Source organism: Ursus arctos, unplaced genomic scaffold (assembly GCF_023065955.2).
Source record: "Ursus arctos isolate Adak ecotype North America unplaced genomic scaffold, UrsArc2.0 scaffold_12, whole genome shotgun sequence".
In the NCBI taxonomy this organism is placed as follows: domain Eukaryota; kingdom Metazoa; phylum Chordata; class Mammalia; order Carnivora; family Ursidae; genus Ursus; species Ursus arctos.
The window spans coordinates 4839038-4856536 of NW_026622786.1; the positions used below are offsets into that span (position 1 = coordinate 4839038).

The 17499-nt window shown below is 47.6% G+C and overlaps 1 protein-coding gene across 1 annotated transcript; it reads left to right on the forward strand.

Moving 5' to 3' along the window:
• The first annotated feature begins 4071 nt into the window (after nt 1-4071).
• Nucleotides 4072-15108, forward strand: LOC125281750 (neuroblastoma breakpoint family member 4-like). The gene is made up of 8 exons (XM_048215384.2): nt 4072-4105; nt 4369-4420; nt 5184-5374; nt 6429-6480; nt 7256-7446; nt 9730-9969; nt 12192-12406; nt 14494-15108. The coding sequence occupies exons 1-7, from the start codon at nt 4072-4074 to the stop codon at nt 12395-12397; spliced, it is 966 nt and encodes a 321-aa protein (XP_048071341.2). The 3' UTR covers nt 12398-12406; nt 14494-15108.
• The last annotated feature ends 2391 nt before the right edge of the window (nt 15109-17499 follow it).

Consider the following 17499-nt stretch of genomic DNA (forward strand, 5'->3'; position numbering starts at 1 on the left):
GCAGACGCTAAACCGCTTTGCCACCCAGGCGCCCCCTATCAGGGACATTTAATTAATGGCTTAAGAGAGCAATGCCAGTGATTGCTTCCAGGGCCCTCCTAAGCCCTCCTGGATGAGTTCTCTCACAGTTGCCTGTTTTCACTCTGCTTCTGTTGCTCCCCTGTGCTACATGGGACCTAAGAGTGGGCATTTGTGAAGGGGAATTTCGGTCATGTAACTCTTTCTCTTCCTTTATTTGCAGAAAACCAAATTGATCAGGAGGGACCGAAAGGACAAGAGTCAGTTGCCCCCAGGTAATTCTGAATACTTGGGGGCTGTGAATTCCAAAGTGGCACCCAGGGAAAAGCAGAAAGTGCTGAAGAGAACTATATTATCTATTCGGTCGATGACCAATTATCCATTTTCACCATGTTTTCTGTTTTTTTTTTTTTGTGGTACTTGGATTGCTTCCCACTTCTTAATTACTTCTCTAGTTGAGTAACCCACAGTCAGCTGACCCAGGTAAACTAATATGTCACAGGGATCGCTGAGCTCGCTCATTCTCTCCTCTGTGCTTTTTTGAGAGATGCATGTCTTCTTTCTGCCTGTTAGATTTATCACATTGACATGTGTTCCTAGCAAGAACATATCAGAGCAAGAAGACAAACATATACTATCGTGCCAGATATTGAGAGAAAGAGGCCTTTCTGGATGAGATAGCTGGGACAGTCGCTTGGCCACTCCATGCAGAACTGGATGCCATTTGACAGGAAGGGGGAAAGCCACCATTCTGAGACTCTGTATGTAGTGAGTCATGACTGGATGGCACAGAGATAATTGAGGCTCCTTCCTCACAAGCTTGCTGTTTGGCCTGTGCGCTGAGCACTTACTGTCCTTTCTATCTGCTGCTCCTGTGACAAACAGAGCTTGTCGCACTCAAACAAGAAGAGTTGTTTCTCTCTTGAATGGGTCAGCCTCTCTGCTTTCTTGACCATTCCCTTGTCTCTTCCATCAAAGCCAGACAGGACATAGGATTTCAGATCCCTCTCAGGTTAATCTTCGGTTGTTCCCACCCTGCAGGCTCAGCGGACAGCTGCTAGAGGTGGTAGAACAGGTCGGCTCACTGGACTCTCCGGATAATCACAACTTGACATATTCAGTTCTTCCTGAGCTGTCTGACTCCTACCGGCCTTACAGAAGCGCCGCCATCTTCTCACCTGAGGACCTGGAAGTCTGTTCCTCTCTAGAAGTGGCCAGTGAGTACTCCATTGTCAAGGTGATAAAGCTCCAACTGGACACCCACATAGATCTCCTGTTCTTTGTACCCCAGACCTCTGCTGTGCCGAGAGAGGTCATCCCTGTGGGGAGGCCTTGTAGAGACATATTGATCTGAACTGGGCTCTAGGATTGAGTTTGAAGCACAGATGTCAGGTGTGTCAGGGAGCTTTGCTCTCTTCCTAGTCCGAGGGCATGCCCATGTCATGTTGGCTTCTCTGTCACGTCATTGGGCCACACTCAACTCACCTGAGCAAGATGAGCGCAGAAGGTGTCTGTCAGACCTAATTTGGATGAAACCTCTCTTCTCACCTTCAATAAGCTCTACGTTTCATCTCTGAGCCAGGTCCTTTACGAATCTATGCCTGCCACTGTCAGTTGGCATTCTTGTCCAGGGGTAACTGGCTTTGCTATTCTAAACCCCACTTGTCTCTCTCCTTTGATGCCTGACAGCCTTGGCAGGCTTTCCTATATCTTTGGAGGTGTCACTCCCCTGGTGTGTTCCCTTCCTTTAGTCTGTCTCTTCATTTATCTTCCCTCCTCTCAAGTTAGCTGAGAACCAGAACTGGACCAATGCTATCGGACAGTGTATGTTTGTCTTGAGCCGTGCAGGATCCTGAAACAGACGTACCCCATGAAAGGCCCCAGTGTCTATGCAGCCTTGAAGATTGTTCTGCTTTGATGGTGTATAGATTCCATTCATGGGTTTAATCTCAATGGCTTCTTCCTCTCAACCATTCACCAACAGCATTTCAGATGACAAAAGCCTGAATATTGCAGCAACCGTCTAGGAAGCAACCGGGTTCTTCCCCAGGATCTCGGGGGGAAAAGAATCAACGTGTTGTTTGCCTACACTCAAGACAGGATGCTCTGCTGATGGCCTGTCATACCAGGGTCACTTGTTTAATGGCTTAAGAGAGCAATGCCAGTGATTGCTTGCAGGGCCCTCCTAAGCCCTCCTGGATGAGTTCTCTCACGGTTGCCTGTTTTCAATCTGCTTCTGTTGCTCTCCTGTGCTACATGGGACCTAAGAGTGGGCATTTGTGAAGGAGAGTCTGCGTCATGTAACTCTTTCTCTTCCTTTATTTGCAGAAAACCAAATTGATCAGGAGGGACCGAAAGGACAAGAGTCAGTTGCCCCCAGGTAATTCTGAATTCTTGGGGGCTGTGAATTCCAACGTGGCACCCAGGGAAAAGCAGAAAGTGCTGAAGAGAACTATATTATCTATTCGGTCAATGACAAGTTATCCTTTTTCACAATGCTTTCCGTTTTTTTGTGGTACTTGGATTGCTTCCCATTTCTTAGTTACCTCTCTCGTTGAGTAACCCACAGTCAGCCGACCCAGGTAAACTAATATGTCACAGGGATCGCTGTGCTCGCTCATTCTCTCCTCTGTGCTTTTTTGAGAGATGCATGTCTTCTTTCTGCCTGTTAGATTTATCATGTTGACATGTGTTCCTAGCAAGACCATATCACAGCAAGAAGACAAACATATACTATCGTGCCAGATATTGAGAGAAAGAGGCCTTTCTGGATGAGATAGCTGGGACAGTCGCTTGGCCACTCCATGCAGAACTGGATGCCATTTGACAGGAAGGGGGAAAGCCACCATTCTGAGACTCTGTATGTAGTGAGTCATGACTGGATGGCACAGAGATAATTGAGGCTCCTTCCTCACAAGCTTGCTGTTTGGCCTGTGCGCTGAGCACTTACTGTCCTTTCTATCTGCTGCTCCTGTGACAAACAGAGCTTGTCGCACTCAAACAAGAAGAGTTGTTTCTCTCCTGAATGGGTCAGCCTCTCTGCTTTCTTGACCATTCCCTTGTCCCTTCCATCAAAGCCAGACAGGACATAGGATTTCAGATCCCTCTCAGGTTAATCTTCGGTTGTCCCCACCCTGCAGGCTCAGCGGACAGCTGCTAGAGGTGGTAGAGCAGGTCGGCTCACGGGACTCTCCAGATAAACACTACTTGACATATTCAGTTCTTCCTGAGCTGTCTGACTCCTACTGGCCTTACAGGAGCGCCGCCATCTTCTCTCCTGAGGACCTGGAAGTCTGTTCCTCTCTAGAAGTGGCCAGTGAGTACTCCATTGTCAAGGTGATAAAGCTCCAACTGGACACCCACATAGATCTCCTGTTCTTTGTACCCCAGACCTCTGCTGTGCCGAGAGAGGTCATCCCTGTGCGCAGGCCCTGTAGAGACATATTGATCTGAACTGGGCTCTAGGATTGAGTTTGAAGCACAGATATCAGGTGTGTCAGGGAGCTTTGCTCTCTTCCTAGTCCGAGGGCATGCCCATGTCATGTTGGCTTCTCTGTCACGTCATTGGGCCACACTCAACTCACCTGAGCAAGATGAGCGCAGAAGGTGTCTGTCAGACCTAATTTGGATGAAACCTCTCTTCTCACCTTCAATAAGCTCTACGTTTCATCTCTTAGCCACGTCCTTTACGAATCTATGCCTGCCACTGTCAGTTGACATTCTTGTCCAGGGTTAACTGGTTTTGCTCTTCCAAGCCCCGCTCTGTCTTTCCTTTGGGTTGACTTGTCTTCCTAAACAGTTGTTTGAACACCCACCCTCAGTCCCTCCACTGAGAGCTTGTTTTTATGTTTCCCAAAGCAGAGCTGTGCTTTGCTTTTCCCCACCACATGAATTGAGACAACGTTCTATGTAGCACCAAACACTCACTTTCATTTGAGGGTTTGTCTTTGCATTCCATCTGTTCACTCTCCTTGTAAAAATTCCACTACGTCTTTAACAAGCAGGCTCTCTGATGAGCAGAGGCTGAATTCTGCAGTAATCCTTTTAGAATGCATGGAGGCTGGCTCCCCAAATCTGTATGAAAAAGGTAAGTAAAGTGTTTGCACAGACTTAAGCCAAGGGCAACCGTGATGATCATCTCCTAGAAAAAGTAAATTTTCCTCAGTGCCTCAGGCCAGGAAATCAAGCCACTTATCATAAGACAATATCAGAAGCACCCTGAAATATTTTTCTGCCTAAACCTGTTCTCACATTGAGCATATCTGAGTGCCTGGCTAGCATTAGACACTAGATTATTAATGTACCGAGCAGGATCTGCTTAATGACCTCCCTGTCTTTATGTATTTACAGAAAATGAGATCTCTCATAAGGAGGAAGAAGACCAAGACCTGATAGGCCCCAGGTAACTCTGAAGAATCCTGGGTTGTTATTTCAGTGGTTAAACTGCATTTTAAGGAAGAAACAGAAACTGCCAGACATGCCTGTTTTATCCGTTCTCCAATCACAAAGTACCTTTGTTTAACCATGAAGTGTGGCTTCACATGTTACATGGTTAAGTTCCATTTACTGACCCCTTCACTTCAATAACCTGCAGGGGGTGAAACTTCGTGAATTAGCAGTCACTGGGATTCTCTGCATTCCCCTGTTCTCTCCTTTTGCTAAAACGAGAGTGAGAGGCCTATCTGCCTCTCCCTGTTTGGTGTTACCACACCGAGGATATATTATAGCCAAAGAATACCTAAAAAAACCATTCACGTCATGTCACAGGATGAGAAAGAGGCACCAACGACACAAGGTCTCTCCATGTTGATGTTGTCTTTTAAAGCCTGTGTTCACTTGGTCACCCAAGGTAGTATCAACAATATTTATGCAGAAGTGTTGAAGCCACCTTTAGGATTCCCCATGTGCGCTGTGAGCTATGTGTTCCATTCCATAGTCGTTCAGTTTGTTGCTCAGAAGCTTAGCTCTGCGGCCACTATCCTGAGCACCTTTTGTTCTCTATCAGTCCCTACTGCCCCCACAGCAGCCACACTCTGCCCCTGTAACAGGAGGATAGTTTTTGCTGTTAATCACAGCTGTGCCCCTTTGTTATGAGTATACTTCTCAGCCTCCCATCAAAACCAGTAGGATGCTGGGGTGTCTACTTTTCTTGTGTTAAACTTCAGATCTCCCGACCCTCCGAGGCTCACCGCAGAGCTGCCAGAGGTGGAAGAGGATACCCCATGTGACTCCCTGGATGAATGCTATTTGACTTATTCAGCCCTTCCTGACCTGTCTGACTCCCTCGGGACTTGTAGCAAGGCTGACATCACCTCATTCGAAGATCTGGACATCTGTTCTGCTCTGGAAGTAGCTAGTGAGTCCTCCATTGTCAAGGTGATAAAGCTCCAACTGGACTCCCAAGTTGACCCCCTATTTTTGGGATCCCAACCTCTGGTTGTGCAGAAATGTGTCATTGCTCTGTAGAAGTCCAGTAGACATAAGGATCTGAGTCAGGCTCTAGGATACACTTTTTAGCACAAACCTCAGGTGAGTCAGGCACCTGCCCTTTGTTCCTCATCTCAGGCCATGCTTATGGCTTCTGACAGAAGTTAGGACATTCGATTCAAGGCAGATGTGACAGCTCACACTCACTTGTACTCCACATGCAGAGGTCTCTTTCTTTGTTCCTGATTTCCATTAAATACTCTCTTCATCTGCAATACTCTCATTTTCATAGCTGAATATTGTCTCTTGAATTTTTGTGCTTGTCCAAAGATGTTGGCAGCCTTACCTACATCTTTCAATTTGTTGTTTCCCTGCCTGACTGCTCTGACTCCTAGTGTCTGGGTCCTCTATGTTGGCTGTCTACACTGAGTTGTCATCAGAGTATCAGGTCATCAACACCTCTACCATCAGCTTGCTCGTAGGTTTCCTTGAAGCACAGCTGATTCTGGCCTTTGCCCCTCCCATGCATGGCTCATATGTCTGTAAGCACAAAGAATTGTACACAAAAGGTTTCTTTTGATTTGAGGGTTTGCAGATTCCATCCATCAGTCTGGTCTCTGTGTCTAAATTCCCTTAAACCATTTATCTCATGGCATAAGGTAATGAGAGAAGGTTGCACTAAGTTTTTAGAATGTAGGTAAGCTGTTGCCCAAAATCTGTGGCAAAACACATGTTTCACGCTGTACACAGACTCTTGAGATGTGGCTCTACCACAGCAGGGAGCTCATGCCCAATGGCTCAGGAAAGCAGACCAAGGCACATTCCCAAGACACTACCTGAGGCCTCCTGGATGGTTACTCTCACAATATCCTTCTGCCCCGCTAAGCGGCGCACAGTCCGTCTGCTAGTTGTATCAGATACTTAATTGGAATGTACACATGGTGTTGTTTAACATGACTGGCCCTGTCTGTATTTATTTGTAGACAGTCATAATGATCTTGTGGAGGAAGAAGACCAAGGACGGATATGCGCCAGGTAACTCTGAAGAATCATGGGCTTTAATGCAGTGGTAATGTCTGGGGATCTTGGCTCTCGGCAAATCTAGAAAGTGCTAAATGTACCTATTTCACCCATTCAGACACCCATAAAAATGGTCCGTTAGCAATGTTCTCTGTTTCACTGTGGTACTCGTATAGGACCCTTTCTTTATGCGTCCCAAATTTGGAGGCTCAGGCCATTGACACAGGTATACTAACCAATCACAGGATTTCTTGAATTCTCATGGTCTCTCTTTCTATTGAGTCCAGCCTAAGATGCACATCTGTCTCTGCTCGTTTCGCATTATGACGCTGGCAGGAATTCATGGCAAGAAAAGTGTGTAAAAAAATTCATATCTCAGTATTTAGACAAGTAGGCCTCGGACACACGAGCTTTCTAGGAATCTACAATGCTGCCAGTCTGGGGTTGTCTTGGTGCTTTCTGTAAATGTCAACAAAACGTATGCAAAAGTGTTGATGCTGGTTTTATTGTTTTCTGAGTGTGCTGTGTGTTGTGACTGCTGTGTGCTGGGGTGGTTCAGACTCCTTCCCTTTAGTCTCCCATTCTGGCCATGCTCTGGGCCCCTCCAGCTCTTGCTCCCTCCCTGCCTGCCTCATCTATCCCCGGTACATCCACACTCTGGCACCAGATGGAGGCAGAAAGGTTCATGGGAAGAAGACTTCGCATTTCTTTTCTGTGCCCAGTGCTTCCTCCCTGCCGCCCAAAGCAGCTGGGACTCCATGTTGACTCAACTTTCTTGTTGCATCTCCAGTCCTGCCTGTCACACGAGGCTCCACAGGGAGCTGCCAGTGACAGAAGAGAATGAAGACGCACAGGACTCCCTGGATGACTGTTATTTGACTTCTTCATTTGGCCATGACCTGCCAGACACCTGCAGACCTTACACAAGTGTTTCATTCACACTTGATAAGCAGGAAACCTTCTTGGGTCTGGGTGTGGATGGTAAGTACTCCCATATCGAGGGGCACAACACTCCTGGGTGGAGGGGAGGTCAGGAAGCCTGTCTTCTCTGTATCCAACAACCTAAATTGGCTGAGATGTGCATCCCAGCCAACAGACCCTGGAGACTCAAACTGGTTTGAACTCTGCTCTTGGATATCATTTCAAAAACACTGGGTTACCTGGGTGGCTCAGTTGGTTAAGCATCCAGCTCTTGATCTCCATTCAGGTCTTGATCATAGGGTTGTGAATTCAAGGCCCACGTTGGGCTCCACACTGGGTGGGGAGTGTATAAAAAAAAGAAAAGGCATCATGTGGGTCAGACAATTTTCCTTTCCTTCTGTCCCAGACTTCCCTCTGCCACCAAGCCCCCTCCCAAGTGCAGGCCCTTGGTACCAAGTCAGTTTAGAGAGGAGAAATGCAGGGAAGAGAGCAAACCTTCAGCCACCACGATGTCAACTGTAGATATCTGGGTAACAGGACTCTTTCTTTTCTCTCCTTTTTCTTTCTTGCTTTCTTGCTTTCTTTCTTTTTTTGTAAGAACCGACTTCTGCTACTCATGAGATTCTATTGCCAGTTGTATATCTGTTGTAGTGTCCTGCAAACTGTCTGGCTCTCCACACAGATTTGCATGTGCTCCATATTTGCAGCATCTGTGATATTGTTGCTGAGCTCAAAGTTTTGGCTTCTGGGGAGCCCAGAATGCTCAGCATTTAGATAGAAGATCCTGAGCACCCAGTCCTAGCTTGACCCCGTGGTTTCAGTGAAGCCGAAGCTCTAGCCCTGGTTTTCCATCCTCCACGGATGGTGTCCTTTCCACCCTGTGTGCAGCTTCAGTGATTTTCTCCCCGTCAAGTGTTGCTCTCAGTAGCATAATGTCATGTAAATGGTCAATGGTCCGTGCACCTGCCGTGGGTATTGGCCTCATTCTGGAGCAAAGCAGAGTTGTTCCCCTGTCCAGAATCTTCAGAAAAGTGCTGCCTGCTCAGCAAGACCCCCTTGGGTCACACTCGCACAGGAGTGCAGGCTAACATCCAATTCTCATTTCTTCCCACTCAGGCTACAATTCGGACTTTGCTTCTGGGAGAAGCGTTTGCGTTGTTAGCCGACTTTCCTTGCTCATCAAATCACCTTGTAGGAGCAGCAAGGAGTCTATGATGTTCCTCACTGTGTCAATGTTGTCTAGTGAAATTGGCCATGAAACATTTTGTTCCTTCATCTTTTTGGTCAGTTAACAGTCTCTCCACCCTAGGACCACCTTCTCCCCTGTTTCCCATTCCTCTCGGAGGGGCCAAGAAGGAAAGGCCTCCTCAGGATTACAGCAATTCAGGAAGCAGAAATGAAACACACAGTTACTTTGCTTCGTTTGTCTGCCACGTCCCTTTCCGTGCCCGCTCACCAGCAGCGCTGTTGTGCTGGAGCCGCTCGTGTCCTCACAGGACACTCTCCAGTTGGTGTGGCATCTCCTGTGAGAGCTGAGGGTGCTGAGACTCAGCAATGTCATATCACTTGCCCACGACCCCTGGCCAGTGGTTATGGGACCTCAGACCCGCACCAGCTCAGACTGCCCACTGGTCTCCACTCGGTCCTGTAGGGCCTATGTGGGGATGGGGTTGGTCCTGTCCTCTCTGCTTTTGTACCAAATTATTTGAAACAGTTGTAAATGTAAACAAAAAAGTTGCAAGACTGCCCCCAGAGATCCCTGTGACCCTGCCACACATCTGCCAACTCCTACCCTGTCAGTCACTCTGTCCTGTGAGCAGAGCCAGTGGCTCTTTCAGCCCCTCTGAGAGATCAATGTCTCCATGAGGCTCCATCCAAAAGCAATGAGAGCTGAGAGGTCCCAGGCCTTTTCTGTTGTCACGAGGGGTCCCCAGGAGGCTCTTCACTTGGCTGCCTGGCACCCCTGTAATGCTGCCCAGCTCCCACTGGCAACTCCTTCTCCCCATGCCCTAAGAACTCTCTAGGACCTACTCTCTCCAGGCTGTAGGAAGAAGGTTACGACTAACGGAATGATAGGAATGAACTTGTGTGCCCATGCCAAGGCCTGGTGGAGTGAAAGGGGTGATTTTCACCTCAGGGACTTTGCCGGGTGGGCACCTGCCGTTCCAGCATCCCTAGGCTTGGACACAACACTGACATCTCCTTCATACACATGGTGTCTACCTTTGTACCTGCTCACAGGGTGGTCTCTCAGACCAGAAGGGACATCAGACGTGGGTGTTCTGGGAGTGCTCAGCTAAGGAGCCCTGGGGTGGATCCCATTGAAATCTCTTCTTGCTTCAGCCCCGATGCAGGCTCCCCATCACCAGGGCCCATCGAGTGGAAATGTGAGTTTCCAAATGGCAAAGGTGCAAATGTCAGGAGCACAGACACAGCCAAGCACCCAGGTGGCCAATTCTCTGCGACAGCGGCTGGAACAGCAGTTGGATTGTGGTGACAACAGAGCCAGGCTCGGCCTCTCCTCTGCCATCGGGAGCCTGGACGCCAAGATGGGTTCTGGGAACCAATGGCCGCTCTTCCAAGGTGAGAGGGAGGGGAGTAGGAAGTTCTAGTCCCTGTGTTGGTTGTCACAGGCTTGTGGCTGGAGGCAGCAACGGGGTGAGGTCGAACCCCATGATGCTCCAATCCAGCGAGGTCAGCAAGAGCCCGGTGTTTAGTATCAGCTCTGCCCCGGGTCCTGGGTTTGCAACTTCCTAGCTCTTTAAGTGGCCAACTTATTCATCCTCTTACCTAGTTTCCCCTCTGTCCCTTCATCGGAAAGCGCAAAACTAGTATCTCCATTCCATCAATACGGGAAAGAAGAAACAGCATAAATTCTGGGGGGCCTGATTCAACAGAAATTGCTTGACATCATCTATGAATTTGTCATGTCTAATTTGTGGGTCGCTGTGGGGCTTTAGCACTCGGCAAATGGTTTCGGGGCATTGTTTCATGGGGGGCGGGGCAGTTGTCAGCGGCTCCACATTCACTGGACCCCATCTTCCCTAGCTTTCTCAGAAAGGCTCCTGTGCCCAGTTTTCTCTCCTACGACATCTTCAAGGCAATCTTCCCTGTTCGGTGCTCACAGTCACAATGGTAATACTGGCCTCACAACACTGTCTCCCACTTATTTTTCTTTTTTCCCTTTTCTAAGGACATAAGTGGCCCCTTTCTTACATGAAGTGCACACGTCACTCTCTCCTCTGATCCTCCGTCTAGTTCATCATCTCCCCTCATCTCCGGGGCCTCGTCCCCAGCTTCCTCTTCATCAGGACCCACCTCTGCTCAGATTTCCTGAAGACTGAGCTTTCTGACCTTCCCCTGGGTCGTGTGTTCCTTACCCTCCTGCATTCACTGCCCCTTCCTGGAGCCTGGGTTGGCCTGGGGCTCCTCTGTCAGAACTACCTGAGAAATGAGGAGATGCAGTTCTCAGGTGGAGGTGACATAAGCAGCAGACTGTGGCACCGGGGAGAGGCCCCAGAGAAAGAGCTCAGGGAGTGTTTGGGGAAGCACAGCCCCGACAAGGGCCTTAGAACTTGACGTACTTACTGTCTTCCCCCTCGAGCCTCTCTGTCACTTCTCCATGGCGCCCACTGTCGTGGCCCCGACTCACCCCGCTGGCTCAGTTCCTCTCTCTGTGACTCACCTTTCACAGAGGCCTGAGCAGGAAACCAGGCTCCATGCCGGATTCTTTTGCATTCCGGCTCTGAGGAAAAAAATGCCACAGACAGACTGCCTTGTCAACAACAGAAGTTGTGATCTCACAGTTCTGCAGGTGCGGTAGAACCACAATCAAACAGGTGCACATTTGGGGCCTGGTGACGCTGCCTTCCTGGTTCGGAGGTGGCCGCCTTCTTCCCTTGTCCTCCCAGGAGTGAGGGAGCTTTGTGGGGTCTCCCTTATAGGGCACGGATCCCTTCTAGGGGGCATCTGCCTACGAGATGCTCACCCCACAAAACCATCACATTGGGGATTGTGATTCACCCCTATGAACTGGGGGCAAATACAAACTGTCACGCCATGGCAGATGGCTTTACTCTGTTTTGTTTCCACCTGCTCCCCCCTGTAATCCCTCCGTGGTGTTGAACAGTCACCTGTTTCTTCCACCCCCTTTCTCATTGTCCTTGGATTGTGTATTTTTTCCAATTTCAACTGACCAGAAGGGAGGTTAGAATATTAGGTTCCGTGTCCCCCAGATCCCTATTTAATCATTTACTGAATTAGGTACATACGTACATACAGACACACACATTTGTATCTCAGGTCACATACACGATGTATAATCCGTGTGTGTATTATCCAGAGTGTACACGTATGAAGTGCACCACGTGTTGACGCGTGTTGTGTCAACTCCCCAGCTTTCTCTTCCCTGGTTGCTCTCCAAAGGCTTCCCTTCAACTTTGATTTTAGCTGATGTCTACAGTCTCTTCCCACCAATAGCACAGCCTCTTTCCAGCCTGATTGCCCTGCCTTTGTCTTCTCTTCTCCGGAACTCTGTTTTTACCAATTCTGCTTCTCTGATTTCACTTTTGTCAACTGCAAGCACTTTGGCCTTCTGGCATTCTTATCCCTACAGGTAGTGTGAGAGAAATGAACAAAACAGGAAATAATCAAAGCGTGTCCATTGGCTTCCCCTCCCCTCTGAACACTCGGATGGCCTTGCTCCTTCTGTCCGATGTCGATGTCGTCCTTTGACGTCAGTGTGGGTGGAGGATCAGAAAGATCACGAATAACAACAGATCCTGCTGATGTGCTTTTCCATCCAGAGCTGGGTTTGGATGCTTCCCTCTGCGTGAAGAACCCTCCCAAGCTGGAGGGCGATGCCGCTGAGGCCTCGAGGGACAGCCAGTGTGAGTGTCAAGTCTTTGGCCACAGGAAAGCCCTAGGTGTCATGGAAGAGAAGATTCCCAAGAGAAAACTGCAGTTTGGCCGGTGGAGACTCGCATGCAGATTCCGTGGCCCTCAGGCTTAGGGAATGGAGGTAATCACGCCCCCTGTGGCTCTTGGGGCACGGATTCCTATTGCTGTCCTTCAGATGATAGCTGCACCCCCCAACACACTCACACTGCCTTGTCTTCCTCGTTTGGTCACTCCCACAGCTGGTGCTACCTCTGTCTGGGCTTTTGTCTGTTTCCCAAGGGGCTGCCACCCTGCCGGCCCTGCCATCTCCATCACCTGGTTGCATCTGAACTCTGCTGTGTTCCTGCTGGGGCCGTCCTGAGATCCCCTCTCCCCTCCACTCATGGCCACGGGGAAGCAGGCCTCATGGCCCTCCTCGGCAGAGCAGTGTCAGTTACACATGTCGCCAAACACGCGAACTTTGCCGGAAATCACACACTTTCTCGGCTTCTTTGCCTTCCTTCCCTGCTTGCCCAACTCTGAGGCCTCATCCTCCCAGGAGCACTGTTTTAATGAGTCACTTGCAAAAGGACTCTCCTCCTGGGTCGTTCAGGGAATCTGACCTAGGAGGACACGTAACCCTCAACTTCTCCATGTGAATAAGAAGTGTAAAGCTGAGGAGAAAGAGCCTCCATGAGAAAAACTAAATGAGAACCTGTCACAGCTGGGAGTGCCACACCGGACTGCCTGGAGTTAGGTTTCTCCTCAGCCCCTATAATGTAGAAGGCACGTGTTGTGATGTGCACTGGGTGTTATACGTCACTGATAAATCATTGGACACAACCTCAAAAACTAATGATGTACCATACACTGGCTAACGAAACAGAATAATAAGTAAAAAAAGAAAATGAAAGAAAAAAAGACAAGAAAAAAATAAATATTACATAGATACCCAGAGTCCAAAACATAATCTCTTCCCTGATCAAAGGTCAAAGAATTTAGTGCTTTCTTTCCTCCTATGACAATGAAATCGACAGTTCACTAGTCACTGAGTGGATTTCACAGCCCCCTGCAGGTTCACTGCAGACTGAAAAAAAATATTTTAATCAAATTTTGTCCTTATACAACATCTCAGTAAAGAACCTTAGGTCTCATTCTCCTATATCAACCCATTTGCAGGTCCTTCTTTATACCAGGGTAAACACTGAGAGACTCTTTCTTTAGGGAAACTTTGGAAAAGAAGGGATGAGAATCTAGAGAGCTAAAACGAATGCCTTTTCATTTTCACTTCAGAGTATGGTGAGTCTCTGCATTGAGAATAGTCCTAGAAATGCCCCAAGGGCTATCCTGTGTGAGATTACCTTCAGAGAATGTTGGCGTCCCTGAGTGAAAATGACTAGGGCCATGGTAACACCCCTGCTCTCTTTTTGTGAATTCCCCTTTGAGTTTCTCCTCCTTGAGTTCTTCCCTCTGCCCCTTTGGGCTTGTTCCTCTCCAGCCAAGTGACCAAGAATGTCTACTGCTTGCCCACACCTCCAGATCAGAGGCTTTCCTCTCCCTTCCCCCACATGTTTGCACAGGGCCTGAGCCAGGGTTTCAGTCCAGGGTTTTCAGACACAGGTCACATGGCTTTAGGAGGTCCTCATCTGCACATGGCAGAAAGGAACTTGGAGATAGGCTGAGGCCCCTGTTGGCTCTGACATTCTAGGACTCATTCCATAGCCTGGCCTCCTCCTCAGAAGACGGGGACAAGGGTGAGAAGGGGGTGTGTTTGTCTGCCAAGGGTCCCCTCCTTCCTACAGCAGTCTGTTTCTGAACGTGTGTGCTGGGTGCTAGGTGCATCCCTCTCTGGGAGGTGTGAGAAAGCCATCACTTGGGCTTCTGATGAAGGGGGCTCAAGAGTGAAGTGGCTACTGAGGAAGGGGTAGTTGGGATCTGGCCAAAGCTCACAGCAGCCTTGAGCTGGGATATCACCAGGCTCCTGCTGGGGGGTGGGGGAGCACAGGGGTCCCTAGATCCTGCAACACAGGCTGACGCTCAGTTTAGTGAGGTATTACTTCTGACCTGTGGCTCTCACTCTCCCCCTCAGGCTGCCTGCGGCTCCCCTTTAGGCTCCTTCTCTGGACAGGGGTTCAGCTTGCTCCTGGCCTCTGTCACCAGGTAGCCACCCCTCCAGGCTCAGCCATCTGACCAAGACTCACATTTGATTTCTCTCTCTTTCTCTCTCAGATACCAAGTACTTCAGAAACTAAGAGATTCCTCATGTGAAGAAAACCCCATCATAAACCCCATCACAAAACCCCATCATTTTCCACTTGATGAAAAGAAATCTAGAACAGCAAATCAACTTAAAGCCCAAACACAGCACAGGTGGGATCCTTTGCTGAGAATCAACATCACAATCACAAGCCATTCTCTGTGATTTTGACTGCAAAAGACTGCTTTGATGAGAGAGATTCTAGCCTTCAGCTCCAGTTGTGAGAAATCCCTCAGGAGACCAATGCCTGACTAGATGACACAGTTTTGACAGACCTTAAGTCTTGCTGCTCTCAATTCCACCCTGCAGAGAACCTGAGTCAAGAGCACCATGGAAAAAGACCACAAGTCAAACTGGACATTCTGGGCCACCAGATGGGCTGCGCTAGGAGCAGACAGCATTAACTACGCGGTGTTCTTGCTGGTAAGGTTTAGCCTGAATTTGAGCATGAGGAAGTTACCAGACAACTTGAGAATGTAGATCATTGAACAAGATGACTGGACTTTCTTCAAACAGTCAGTGTCACCACATAGAAGAGACAACACAAGCGAGAAGAGATATTTTGGGTTCCAAAGGACTAAAAAGAATGTGTTCCTTTTTTTTTTTTTTTTTTTTAGTCCTTTTGAACCCAAAACATCTCCTCACCGTTAGGTGGCTGTGTCTGCTGGTGCTGACATTTCCTTGTTTGTAGGGGACAGTCAGATGTCTTGGCTTAAGGGTCTACATCCTGAAGTTGTCTGATCATTTCCTCCTGACTAAATTCAGCCTAACCCTCTGGCCAGGACACTCCATAGTTAACGCTGTGTGTGTCCCAGCTCAGCCCACCTGGAGACCAAGAGGGTCCAAGTTTGCCCATCACCATTCTTGTGACAGCTTCATTGGTTACTTTGCTATGGAGGGCCTATCAGATCTGTTCATAGCAGGACACATGATTTTCTTCCTAAAATTAGCATTTTGGCAAGGGGTTCTCTGAGAATGTATGAAGATCTTCTTCTCTAAAGTCTTTTTCTAAAATTTTGCCATCTTTAATGATCCCTGTGGTGCATCATAACCGCATCTGTGTTTGTACATTGGAAGAATTCTATCTAACTTTATCCTTCCTATACAATGTGTATTTGCTGGCATTGTGCTGTGGAAAAGAATATTTCCTCCCCATTCTATATCATTAAAGTATTTGTTTTGACAATCATTGTGCACTTGTGAATTTTATTTAATTAATATGTTCAATTAGCCAATATATAGTACATCTTTAGTTTTTGATGTAGTGTTCAATGATTCGACTCGTGTATTTTTTGCATCTGGTGCTCTAATCCCTACTATCATGGTTGATTTGATGTATCAGGGTATACAGTAAAGTAAATCTTCTTGGTTCTCCTCGCCATATTTAACACTGAGTCTCCATCTCTTTTAGGCTATAGTTAACTTATGGGGGAGAAATTTCATCTGTTTGTCGTTCTGTGGTATTTGCTTTCTTTTCTTCTTATGTGTGCCTATATGTGAGTGTGGTGTTTAAGAAGGTTGTAGAGGTAGGGCTGAACATTGCACCAAAAGTTTTTGGACATCTTTGGTTCCATATTAGCTTGTCAAACTTTTCACATTCAGTTTCTAAGTTGTAAGTGACCCCTCAACCTCAAACGTTTGACATTATTCTATTTTCTCTTTACCTCTGTCTTAACCTGACTCTTCGTATACTATTGTTTCCACCCAGTGAAACAGATGCTGCTTATTCCTATTTTTCCCACCTGCTCCACTCCCAGATTTTTGTTTTACATCTACAATTGAGTCTATTCAACAGTGACCAGCTGTTCGAAAGCCAAAATTTCCCAGTCATCTCTCGTTGGGTGAAGTTCACCTTCAAAGACTCCTAGTGATGGAATCAGGACTCCCTGAGTGTTGTGTATTGAATACTCTTTTTCTACTACCTGCACACACGGGCATCGTGGCTGAATAGAAAGTACTTGCACAATGAGTTTTTACTGAGACTCCGTGCTGGGTGTGGAGCCTGCTTGAGATTCTGTCTCTCTCCCTCTGGCCCTCCCCGCCACCCCCCCTCTCCCCCACCTTAAATAAGGGATGGGAAGGGGAAAAGGCAAATGAAACAGAAAAACAAAATAAAGGAAAAACAGGAAGATTCTAGCAATATATGGTGAAGACATCGGAGAAAAGGAAGAGAGATAGTACAGCAAATGAAATTGATTCTTTAGGGCAGAAACAATTGGAAGTAAGAAGGTGAAGAGGGAGAAGAGATTAAGATGTGGAGACAAATTTGACTTGAAGAGAAAGTACAAAAGTCAAATAGACTGGCAGATATCGGTCTGGGGATGTTTTCAGTTGGCCACAGAGGCATCACGCTTGTATATTGTATGGATAATATTAAGCGAGCTTTTCATGTCACTCAACCCCTTGCCAAATTGCCATCTGAAAAAGTGACTCCAGCTCAATTATAAATACCTTGACCACCATGCCATATAAAGTAAGACATATTTTACCATGCTAGAGTTAAGAAACTGGTTTGGGGGCCTGGGTGGCTTCGTCAGTTAAGCACCCGACTCTTGATTTCGGCTCAGGTCATGATCTCAGTCGTGAGATTGAGCCCAGTGTGGGGCTCAGTGCAAAGTTTGAGAGTCTCTCTCTCCCCCTCTGCCCCTCTCCTGCTTGCGTGCACTGTCTAAATAAATAAATAAATAAATAAATAAATAAATAAATAAATAAAATCTTAAAAAAAGAACTTAAAAAAAAAACTGGTTTAAGGCTTAGTTGTGAGCAACCGATGGCAGTTTGCACCTGCCAAACTCCCAGTGATGCCCTTGCAAGTAGTGTGGGTAGGCAGTGAGGTTTGTTGGGCTGGGCATGCAGAGGCAGGTAGTAAGCCCTATAAAAGTGAGGACTGAAGAGCATATTTATTTGCCTTTTGTTTGGCCATTTACATTAATATGGAAAGCGTGTTATTTGCACAGTTAGAACTTTAGAATGAAAAT

Bases quoted from the DNA above. Each gene is read 5' to 3' on its own strand.
- LOC125281750 (XM_048215384.2), top strand. From the start codon at position 4,072: ATGGAGGCTGGCTCCCCAAATCTGTATGAAAAAG. The intron at 4,421-5,183 runs GTAACTCTGAAG...GTTAAACTTCAG, and splicing joins CAAGACCTGATAGGCCCCAG to ATCTCCCGACCCTCCGAGGC. The intron at 6,481-7,255 runs GTAACTCTGAAG...TTGCATCTCCAG, and splicing joins CAAGGACGGATATGCGCCAG to TCCTGCCTGTCACACGAGGC.